Source organism: Pygocentrus nattereri, chromosome 11, assembly GCF_015220715.1.
Source record: "Pygocentrus nattereri isolate fPygNat1 chromosome 11, fPygNat1.pri, whole genome shotgun sequence".
Classification (NCBI taxonomy): Eukaryota; Metazoa; Chordata; class Actinopteri; order Characiformes; family Serrasalmidae; genus Pygocentrus; species Pygocentrus nattereri.
This window is the reverse complement of record NC_051221.1, coordinates 31,562,973-31,575,591: the sequence shown is the minus strand read 5'-3', so window position 1 is coordinate 31,575,591 and position 12,619 is coordinate 31,562,973. Positions and strand designations below refer to the sequence as shown.

At 38.7% G+C, this 12,619-nt stretch overlaps 1 protein-coding gene across 2 annotated transcripts in view; it reads right to left on the bottom strand.

The window, feature by feature from the left end:
* pparab (peroxisome proliferator-activated receptor alpha b) overlaps nt 1–12,619 on the bottom strand; it is a 34,535-nt gene that overhangs the window by 15,055 nt on the left and 6,861 nt on the right. Inside the window, exons 2-3 of one of the 2 annotated variants that reach the window (XM_017701190.2) lie at nt 4,299–4,547; nt 2,837–2,994 (exon numbers count right to left, since the gene is read on the bottom strand). In XM_017701190.2, the coding sequence (XP_017556679.1) occupies nt 2,837–2,994; nt 4,299–4,506 (366 nt within the window). In that variant the 5' untranslated portion in view covers nt 4,507–4,547. Of the gene's footprint in view, nt 1–2,836; nt 2,995–4,298; nt 4,548–12,619 lie in introns of those variants that run through there. The other variant, XM_037542692.1, reaches the window with a different exon arrangement.

The window sequence follows — 12,619 nt, the reverse complement described above, 5'->3', positions numbered from 1 at the left end:
AACCGACTCCATGAGGATGGTATGGGGGCCCGATGTCCACAGATGGGGGTTGTGCTCACAGCCCAACACCACGCAGGACGCTTGGCATTTGCCAGAGAACACTAGGATTGGCAAATTTGCCACTGGCGCCCTGTGCTCTTCACAGATGAAAGCAGGTTCACACTGAGCACATGTGATAGATGTGACAGAGTCTTTAGACGCCGTGGAGCGTGATCTGCTGCCTGCAACATCCTTCAGCATGACCGGTTTGGCAGTGGGTCAGTAATGGTGTGGGGTGGCATTTCTTTGGAGGGCCGCACAGCCCTCCATATGCTAGCCAGAGGTAGCCTGACTGCCATTAGGTACCGAGATGAGATCCTCAGACCCCTTGTGAGACCATATGCTGGTGCGGTTGGCCCTGGGTTCCTCCTAATGCAGGACAATGCTAGACCTCATGTGGCTGGAGTGTGTCAGCAGTTCCTGCAAGATGAAGGCATTGAAGCTATGGACTGGCCCACCCGTTCCCCAGACTTGAATCCGATTGAGCACATCTGGGACATCATGTCTCGCTCCATCCACCAATGCCACATTGCACCACAGACTGTCCAGGAGTTGGCGGATGCTTTAGTCCAGGTCTGGGAGGAGATCCCTCAGGAGACCATGCGCCACCTCATCAGGAGCATGCACAGGCGTAGTAGGGAGGTCATACAGGCACGTGGAGGCCACACACAATACTGAGCCTCATTTTGACTTGTTTTAAGGACATCACATCAAAGTTGGATCAGCCTGTAGTGTGTTTTTCCACTTTAATTTTGTGTGTGACTCCAAATCCAGGCCTCCATTGGTTAATAAATTTGATTTCCATTGATGATTTTTGTGTGATTTTGTTGTCAGCACATTCAACTTTGTACAGAACAAAGTATTCAATGAGAATATTTCATTCATTCAGATCTAGGATGTGTTATTTGAGTGTTCCCTTTATTTTTTTTGAGCAGTGTACATTTGATCACGACTAGTGTAATAAAAATAAACTTAACTGAACTGATTTGAATTTAAATTTAATTTACATAGTTTGAAATTTTTAATTAATTGATTTGAATTTAACCAGTTAGACCTGCAAGTGGCTACAAACTATTATAGGATTCTGAGAGCACACTGTGTTGTTTTGACAGCAGGGTAGGCTACAGTGAGAGCCTGCTCTAATGGAAAAGAATGAAGCTGTGTATAATGTGTGTGTAAGTTACTTAAGTCCAAGCAAGAATTGCTTGTACCATTGTCTGCTGCGTAGTCTCTACTCTCCTGTCTTTAATGGTCTATGCTTTATTGTCTATTGCAAAGTTTATCATAGTGTTTTGCACAGCTTATTGTCTATTTGTGCTGTATTTTGTATCTGTTTGTACTGTTGTCTGCTGCTGTGTTTAATGTTGTACCATGTCCTGGAGAAACTATATTTTGTTCCTCACTCAACACATCTGTAAGAAGGAATGACAATAAAGCTGACTCTGACCTTGTATCAGTTGACAGTGGTGGCGTGCTTACACTGTGGTCTGTGCTAGAAGGCATTTAGGGAGACGAGCTGAGGAGTTCTGAGTAGTAAAGCCTTTTAAATTTAGGAGTGCCTTAAATCACCAGAAATGAAGTGTTAAAATTATGAAAACTGTGACTACTTGACAGCCAACAGCTTTCCAAACACAACTTGAAATACAGGCAGGAGGAACAGCAGAAGGGAGGAGAGAGTGAAGTTCTCTTTCAGCATTACAGTAAAACACTCTCCATACACGCTACTGTACTGCCTGTGTATGAGTGGCTGCCCACTTAGTCTTCCATATGGGGTCTATATTAGGCCAGAGGCCATATGCCAGACAGGGACGAAGTACACACTCAGCAAAAACACACTAATGGCATGATGTGCTAGCTAAGCATAATTAACTACACCTAAGAGGTGAACTAAATGATGATTCCATTCAGCCCTGAGATGGATGGAATCCATTTAATGGCATTTAACTGGAAGTGTGACTTTAATTTTAGAAAATTATCTGGAAAATTAGCTGTCATGAAATTTCCTGTAAGCTCTTACTGACTAACATGTTCATTATGCATATTAACTTTCAGTTTTTCCTACTTTCATTCAAACAACTACTTTCAAAACAAAATAAATGGGGTTTGTTATATGTGAAAAGAGGCAAATTAAATTAAAAGTAATATGACAACATACAGACCTAGGGTTGGATTATGATGGATTAATTCATAATAACAATTATTTAGCTCAATATTGTATTCACAACTGCAGAGCCAATTGAAGGATAATACAGCTAACCATTTTTACACTGTAAATTATAACCCCTTGTCTTTCTAAATGTATAAACCTTTGAAAAAAAGATCTGTCCTTAGTTACTAAATATAAGTAGGAGTAAGTGTAAGCAACAAGGAATAGTTAAAAAATGCTATATGCACTCGAATGTAAGAGTGTGGATACCCCTGGTCAAATGATATGACTTGATGAAGGGAAAATAAATGAACACAAATCTACACAGAACAAACTTAAAACTGTTTCGGCAAATGTTAGTGTACAACTTCTATTTATCTGCTGAGTTAAACACATCAGAAAAAAATAAAACATGTACAGACCACATTTAGTTTTTTTCCATATTTTAAATTCAGTAAATAAACAATAACTGTGTATTGAAAGTGCAGATGTGTTCTCTAAAGGAACGTGTTAATATATTCTCACATAGAAAATCAACAAAACGTCATTTAACCAGGGCCGCCCAAACTTTATAAGTGAGGAAGCCAAATTGCGTCATAACTAAAGTTAAATTCATCGTGCAGCCCTCATGTGATGCTTGTCTAAGCTCACCTTGCAGCCCTCACAGGCGTGGACCCCGTAGTGATAACCTGAGGCTCGATCTGCACAAACACGGCACTCCAGATTCAGAGAGGCAGAGGTGAACTCCTCCTGACCCGCTCCAGCCCCACACACACCTGATGATGGGCTTGACGCTGGAGTCAGGGCATCTACACACAAATAAAGCAAAGGAACTTTTATACCCAGGCAGTTTTAGCTGCGGCAAAAAGATCAATGTGTTCATGTGGGTGCAGATACCCCAGGGGTAGTTTTATTTAGGTCTAGCATAAGAATAAAATGTAAAAATTACAATAATACCAACCACACAGATTTAAGCTGGAATTTAAAATTGTATTACCGCAGAGTGAAATCCAACTAATTAGTCTAATAATGGGCAAAAAGAAATCACACAGTGCTGGATTTCATTACAATGGTAAAGGGAAATGAATCAGGAAAGACAAGATAGAACAGGATTAGTTAGACACTCACAGAGATTCATCAGTTAAACATTCACAGCTATGAGTTGTTAGTAATTGTGTTACTCTCACTGTGATGGCACAGTGTCTGAGGACTGGGCTCTGGGCATTTTGTCACCAGCCAAAATGTGAAAAATAAGTAAAAATAAGTAAAAATATGTTGTCAATCTCTATTAATAACACATCTCTGCACATTTTTATGCACAATTACTGTTTATTATTGCTGATTATTGCTGAGGTTTGTTTTTTTATATTTAAATGTTTTATATTATATAAATGTTTTTTTATATTTAAATTTTATATTTAAATGTTTCCAAAAAGCAAATTACTTCTTACTGTAGATGCAAGACAATGTCAACAGCTCTGCAAGTAAATATTAATGTAAATAATCTGTGGAATACTTTTCATCTGTTAATTTTGTTTTTCTTTCTTGGTCTTTATATATGCTTTTGAACACATACAAAAAGTCAAAAGACACTGTCTGTGTACTTTTGCGGTGGACATATACCCTGGAAGTATATTAAATTATAAAAAAACAAACATATCTGAATATTTGCTTCCCCTCACTGTATTTCACTTTTACTATAATAAAATCCCCTAAGATCACAAGAAATTTCACATTCTGGAAACTCAAAACAGCTTGGCTTTCGGGACATCCCCACTAAACAAAGTCATGGTAACAGTCATGTAATGGATTATAAACACATTCACAATTTCACAAGCTTTGCACCTGACCTTGGTTTACAAATCACTTCAAATGAACTCTGACTAGAAAAAATCTGCCAAAAGACACAAAATCCAGCACAAGAGACAAAACAAAACAACAACAAAAAAAAAACTACAGAGACACAAAACACTTTTTTCTTTTAAACCTTTTTCAAGTTTGCAAAAATGTAAAGATGCTGTTCTGGAGATTTTCTGACCACAGTGACTGTCTGATTTTTAATGAGTCCATAAATAGTATTAAACAGTGTAGCGTAATGTCAGTGCTGGCTTACCTATCACAGTGGAGCTCTCAGAGCTGGAGCACATGCTGGATGACTGGTACTCAGGCATGTCCAGGCTGCTGAGTGCCTCTTCGTCAATGGACTGCGAGATGTCCTGCATATCCGCCACACCGCCCATGAAGTCCCTGCAGAGCGGGCTGTCCAGCACCGGGTGCTCCAGAGGGGAAGGAGGGCTGTATGGGCTCTCCATGTCTACCATGATGATGGTGGACAGGGCCTGAGACCAACATACGCATCAGACTGGACACAGAGAAAGAAGCAGCAAGAGATGTGGCTGTTAGATTTTGACATTTGTTATGAAATTAAGCAGAGTCCAGAACCACTACAGTTCATGTATAAATAGCCACTAGGACACTTTTAGAGGAGGCAAGAGTGGGATCTTCAGAGTACACACAGTATTTTTTTTAGAAGAAGCCTCCTTCTCTTTAACACATTAATCAAATCTGATATATCTATGCATTACTCAGCAAAGCCTTGATAATAACAGCAGCAATTGTTAATCACACTGATGTTCAAAACTGGTGACCCATTAAGCGTGTTGAGTTTTATTCGTTTACTCCCATTCTTATCAGTATCAAACAGGGATGGGATCACTCAAAAATAGCCTTATCTAAGTGTCTGTGTTGTGTCTGCCTGATGGGGGGGGGTTAAGCACACAAAGCAAATGAGGCCAACAGAGCTATCAATAGTCAATATGCACTTAAAGGAGAAGTTTATGGGCCCCAACATGACATATCCAGCCTACTTGCCTGTAGCTGTAAGCTAGATTTACATCTGGCATCCAGTCTATTTATAAGAAGCATATGCACACAAGACATTTCTGTAAGTGTTACACTACTGAAGAGTGCCAACAAAACATCATAAATAGTTCACGAGTAGAGCAGTAGGTCACACGCGAACGGCATGAGCATAACACAAGCTTTGTATACCAGAGGTACTTTAACAGCACAGGTGCAAAGATGGAGGAGGCAGGGAAATTGGGTGCGAAGGAACTGGAACAATGCAAGGCCAAATAACATAACAGCAGTAAAGTACTATTATTTTTGCTACTTTCAGAAAGAGAAAGAGGGAGCAAGAGAAAGAGCAGCAGGCATACAGAGTAAAAGAATGTGGAGAGAGAGATGGGTTCAGAAAGAGACATATAATAAAAGCATAGGGGAGCGTGGGGAGGGGATTCAGGGTCTCCAGCGAAGACAACAGAGCTTTGTTTGTCCCAGGGGTCAAAGTGACTCAGTAGGATACAACACTCCAAGCCAGGCATAGACAATGTCATCAACTCAGGCAGCAAGGGCACAGACTGAGAAGAAGTGAATAGAGCCATACATTCAAATCTACTTATATTCTGGAACATATTAGTGGTGTTATAATATGCTTATTAATATTCTTTTTTTTCTGAAATTGGGGTTTGTGAGACATACTCACTTTGAATCAAATACATTCAGATTCTATTCAATAAAAACTGTGGTATGTTGATCAATTAAAATAGAAGCAAATAATAAGCTAAATGATTTTTGATTCTTTAAAATTATTATTCTTCAATGTATTGTATCGTGGTGCAAAAACCACATATACATAATACATAACACATACATAAAATAGAACGTCTAATAGAAGATTGACCAATTAGGAAACTTAGTTAGAAAAAGTTAATGTTCTGGAGATATGAGGTTCTGTTCTATACATCGCTTGAATTCAGAGATAACATCAGAGATGTTAATGAACTTTTGGACATGTACAACAATACGTTTCATAATCAAAGGTAATGTAAGATTTGTCTCCAAAGGAAACAAACGATTTTTTATGCTTTTTTTCTCATTGCACGAAATTAATAAAGGCGATGTGAATGCCTGATTTTTATGGTCTACTTTGATTTACTGAGCTTGACAGACGGTGAATAAACTTGCTGAACCCAGGCCTAGCTTGACTTGTACAAACACGTCATGGAAACATGCTCCTATGTCATTTTAGTCTTCACATGAACATAATGAAAACTGGCATGACAGTCAGGCCCACATATTGCCAACCTGATCATCTAGTACACCACTTTTACTGACTTTCTTTTATTATTCCTTTCCTTACGTTGATGAAATGAAATTAGCGGACTACAGTATTATTCAGTAGACTCACATCACAGCTGACATTTCACCCACTACTTACAGTCTTCAACTCAGTTACATAAGCAAGACGTAGTATTCCATATTGACCTATTCTGTTTTGTAATACATACAGTGTAAATGCATTATCTTCATTGGACTTTAGACTCAACTCTGGTTTTGCTGATAGCTTATCAGTCTCCAAGGAATACATCCACCTAAACTTCAAATCTAAGTTCCTTTATAAAGAGATTCCAGATCAATCAGTAATATTTGCCCCTTTAACACATTCTTAAAATTCCATTAAAATGTATACAGAAGATGAATCTTCTGTATACAACCAGCTTTAAACCTTAACCTTAATCTCCACAGATGACAAGTGGCTCACCTCTGCTAACAGGCGACTGGTACAGCAAATGAGTAATGACCGTATTTAAACATTAGCTTAGTTTTGTAAATGATTTCAATCTTCCTAAATTGCACAGTCAAATGTAATGCTGGCAGACGTTACACAGGGGGGAGCATGCTACAACTCCACACACACCCTCATGAAGACACTTTCCTAATTCAACCTCTCAGTCCCATTTCTTGTCTTCTGAAGATTAAAATAAATATTTTCTTAAGCAACAAGAAACATACAAAAGTACAAAAAAACCCATCTGTGAGACCAGAGTCTCATTCTGTTTCCTCTATAAACCCACTTACATGCTCAGAATCTGCAGGTGGGTCCAGGCTTCCCTGCCTCACTTCTATAACTTGATAATAATAAGTGAATTGTTTTCCATTCCAAAAGTTTAGAGACAGGTAAAAAGTCACTACATATCAATAAAAGATTACAGGAAAACAAAAATTATTTCTTTTAAATGATTGGGTAATATGGGACATGAATTAATGAGGCAAAAAAAGAATTCAGGTTGATTTTAATAATAATAACTGTAAGCCCGGGAATATAAGTAATTAAGCGACTGGACTTATTGAGAAATCAACAGAATGCAATACAGTCAACTGTTTCCAAACCTCTTTCGACCACAACCTTATTTATTTAACCAGTCATTAAGAATATAATCTTATTTATAATGGTGGTCAAGCAGGCGGCAGAAGCTATTTTAGGAACAGAAACATAAAAGAGGAATAGTTTGGATAAGCTGAAAAAAACAAAAACAAATAACACCAAATCTTAACACAACCGCAACAGACAAATGAGGGGTGTAATATAATCAGTTCATACAGAAGCAGGTATATATACCAGTAGAAATGTCCTTTATATCATTCTTGAAACTGAGATAAATGGCTCCAGTTTTATTAAAAAATATTCCACTTTAGTCAAATATTCTTTTTTCTATTTTCTTTACATTTGTGCCATTTTACATACCAATAATAGTCATAATTCAGTGTGCATGTCCTCTCTTTATCTATTGAAAATGAAACTGTGGCTTTATAACAGACATATGCAAATAAGCTCTGCTCTGACTGGCTGTCCTGTATTGAGCCTTGTTTAAAAATTTCAGGCTTAAGCACTCCTTATAACTTCAGTGTGAATGCATGGAGCTAAAATGCTGTAGGGTGAAGAGGTGGATAGATGTAAATGTGTTTCTGTGCCATCACAGAAACAGTGAATACTGTTTTTTATGGACTGTATGGACTATTGAGTGAATGAAACATTTTGAAACTTTAACATACTTTACACACTACATCAAACTGTTTTACAAGCTTACAACAACAACAGAACCCCCTTTTTGGTGCTATATTCAAAAAGGTTTTATATAGAAGCATCCACAGCACATTCTCCATTAATCAGAATAACAATAACAGAACGCGGACAGAAGGCCTGGTGTTATAGGTTGTAGTGATGGCCAATTAGAGTCTTGTAAATTACTGTAAACCAGTTGATATTGTAAGGAGGGTGGACTGACCGGAGAGAGCAGCGTGTTCTGAAAGACTGCAGTCCAATCTCTAAACTGTGTTAAGGTGACCATTCAGCAATCTTTTCCAGCATGTTGGGTCATATGACTGGAGAGTGGTGGACAGAATTTAGGGAACTAGTTTGTCATATAGGAAAAATGTGACAGAAAAGGCAGAAGACAGAAGTGTTGGTCTCACAACCTGTATTTTTATAAGGTCATTTATAGCAGACTCCACTTTTATTCACCTTCCTGTAAGACCACAGATCATACTGCGATTACAGTGTTCGATATATTGCTAAATATTGCGATTTGCTCATATTGTGGTTGTGTTGCAAGATGACTTGCAACATAAAGAAAACAAATGAACACTTGATATGACATTACAAAGTGCACGGTCTTGACAAAAAGCATGTACAGCTGTTAAACCCTGTGAATGTCACAATCTCAGCACAGGGGAAAACGGCACAGTGATCTGTCAGAGTGCTCATTTGTGTATTGCAACTGCTGAAGCTATTGCAGTAATGATTAACAAACAATACACAGGACACAGATATTGCCCTGAAAAACTGAGCAGACCTATCACACGTGATGTATGATGTAACTCTGAATGTGTGCAAGCAGAGCACCACAACACAAGCCTGGCCACCATGTTGAGTGTGACATTCTCCATACCTGACGCCTCAGTACTTCCTGTGCTGACGGACATACAGCACTCAAACATGCTATATGGAGCAACTAAGATCAGACAGCTGCTCTTCTACACCGTCAGTCCAGGGGCTTGGCTCTGGCACGTTTCATATGCACTATGGATTCATCAGCACAGAGGACAGTCAGTGACTGCAGACTTACAGCCTGTGCAAAGCTTTCACCTGTTTTGCCAGTTAGTCACCAAGAGAGCAAATGTTTAGAAAGAGAAAACATTAAGACCAAATAATGACAGCTTACATGTCAAGAACAATACAGAAATTTAAAAAAGCTAAGATGTTACAGGGCTGTGCCACTTTTGATTCCTTAAAGAGCTGCTCAGTTCAATGTTTCTTTACAACTGAATTGAATTCTGTTTTACAGAACAACTTACTTTTTTGGTTTACTGCATTTATTTGTTGAACTTACTAATGTAAATCTAGTAACACTTTCTATTTCTTGTATAAGCCTTAATTACTTAGATACATTTTGTTAAGATCAATTAAGCTGGATAAATGATTGGGCTGTTAGCCTCAGTTGCTGTATAAAAAAGTTAGAAAGCAGTTATAACTCATATATTTAGGTATTTAGAAAGCCCAGCTGAAAGGTACTTTAGAGAACTAAAAGTGGTTCCTTTACAGAATTGCTCCAAAGACACTTCTGACACCCTTATTTTTAATAATGTAGCCATTAGCTTTAAGATTATTGGATCACTTCTAAGGCTTCAGTTCTCTGTTCCTAGCAGTGCTTTCTACTGTGAATAGCTGAGACAGATTAAACTCATGAAGTGGAGTTTATGATAATGACTGTTTGCATACATTGTCCTTTCTTTGAAGGACACCAGCACCATTTCACACCCATTAACTTTTTTTAGGCTTGTTCGTCACTAGAGTCTGGTTATCTGGAAAAACAATAGCAAACAAACCAGAAAAGCTTTCCTCCTAGCTGGATTAGCCTGATGAGGGCAGGGTCAAAACAAAACATAAACCTGCCAAAATACAGGCATTGCTCTCTCATGTGATTTCATTTATATTTGCCTGGTTCTGTGATGAAAACGATCACAAGGGCAAAGTGTAGTGGCAAGTGCTGTGGACTGTTGACAGCTGTGAGGGTCCTGTTACATTTTCCAATGCACTACTCAACTGCAACACCATGCTTGGGAAGGGGGTGTCATCATCCAGTGTTGGGGACATCACTAATGCACTCTGGAGCTACTTTGCTGTGGTACAGTGACAATCTGCACTAAACCCTATACATTTTAAGAGCATGCATATGTTAGTAATCAGTGTGTATACATCTTTTGCCTTCTATGCATGCTTTATTATTACTATTATTATTATTATTATTATTACTTATCATTATTAACATTTATAGATCTACCTAGAGGTTTGATTGTGAATTCTGAATGTAGATGAGATTTAGACGGCTCTACTGGTCACTTGAACATTCTGTGCTTGCTCACATGTGAGACAAGGGGCCAAAACACATTCTTTAAAGCTCATTGGCCATCTAAAGCAGTCCTGAAGGGCCACAGTTTAATGTCCACCATGCCTTGTCACACCAAACTTTTTAGCTATCAAGTACTTTGTAGGTCGTTGCATCAAGTACACTAAAGTGGGCAGTAGTGAAGTACACCAGATCTGGAAATGGAGGTCATTGCTTGGTAGAACAATCAAACAGATGCACATGACATTGGAAACATGTAAGTATCAGCACATATTTCCTTTAAAAACAATAAAACGGTATTAGAACGATGTTTACACTCAACTGCTATTTCAAACTATTATTTGATAATGTGTTCACTGAACTCAATCCCGGGGACCCCAAGCCGGTCCCAGGCCAACTTGGAGATATAATCTCTCCAGCGGGTCCTAGGATGACCCCGGGTCTTGTCCCGGTAGGACGTGCCTGGTACACCCCCCCCGGGAGGCGTCCAGGGGGCATATGGATCAGATACCCGAACCACCTCAGCTAGCTCCTCTCAATACAGAAGAGTAGCGGCTCTACTCTGAGCTCCTCCCGGATGACAAAGCTCCTCACTCTATCAAATAGAGTGCCACCCTATGAAGAAAGCTGATTTGTGCCGCTTGTATTTACGATCTTCGATCTTGTTCTTTTGGTCATTACCCACAGCTCATGACCATAGGTGAGGGTCAGGATGTAGACCGTACGGTAAACAGAGAGCTTTGCCTTTTGGCTCAGCTCCCTCTTCACCACTACAGTCCGGTACGGTGACCACATTACTGTTGCCATCTCACGATCCCTCTTCCCGTCACTCGTGAACAAGACCGAAATAAATGTTCTTTGTAATGCTAATCAATGTGCATGAAATCACTGCATATGTAGATGAAAAGTATAGAATATCAGCATCAGCCCACACTTTCAATATAATGTATCATTTAACCAGACAATCAGTAACTTGCAGAAGCTTTTAAAAGCACACTGTTCCATTATCAGCCTTCAGTCAAACGTCATAAAAGATTATTACCACTGTCAGAATCTACATATAAACAGTTCTAGCACAGTATAATATATATATAGTATATAGTATATATATTAATGCTTGATTTATGATTAACGATTATTCTAAATGTTCTACTTGTAGTGTTCAGCTGGAAATTCCTTCTGAATTTGCTGAAAGGTTTCAGAAAATGTTAATATTCTCTGAAGAAAAGAAAGAAAAAAAATATTCAGCAGCTTGTGGATCAGAATTAAAACCCTATTACTAGTTATGGAGACTCATAACTCCTGACATGAGCCAAAGATGCTCAGCCAACGACTTGTGTCACTTTTAAACATTCACTCACAATCTTTCCAGAGCTGCTTAGAATTAGTCCGCCTCTGACACACTCAGAGTGATGCGTAATGTCAGTCTGAGACTGTAAAACCTGATTAGCTTAGTTTACACAAATGATTTGCACAAAGTGAGTTCCCAGACTCAATTTGTTGCCATAACCTAATTTATTTCAGTAGGTCATACAGCATGTTTGGCTGAGCAACATCTGTCAGTTATGTTTAAAATGTACATCACATCTATTAAATCTAATGATTTTCTTAGAAAGAGGACAGAAGGAGACCAACAATGCTTGAATATATGTGAATTTAGAAATCTCTCATTATAAACGCAACCAAACAAGCATTTAGTTGGCCATGTTGAGGAACAGGGACAGCATTCGAAGTACAACTATGAGTACAATTATGTGAGCATTATGTTGCTCTATTTTCAAAAAGAAACATCTAATTTGAGTTTGACATGCATGTTTATAGAGACACAGAGCAGCAATAAATTTGAAGCACAGAAGCAGTTCGAAGAACCTGAAAGTCCTGTTTGGAGAAAAAGTAAAGACCAAGTAAGTACTCTCGTTGGGGGGGGGGGTGTTGGGAGCTAAGAAAGCAGTGCCTGATTAGACAGCTCAGATTCCACACTGAAGCACCCTCTCTCACGCCTGCCAGAGCAAAGTCTCACAAAGAGCAAAAGAATGAAAGAGCCCGAGAGAAAGAGAATGTGACAGAGAGAGAGAGAGAGAGAGAAAGAGAGAGAGAGAGAGAGAGAGTAAACACGCTATTACAGGGTGTCCTAAAAAAACAGTGTGCATGTTCTGGCATGAGTAAATGAGTAAAGATGTGTGTT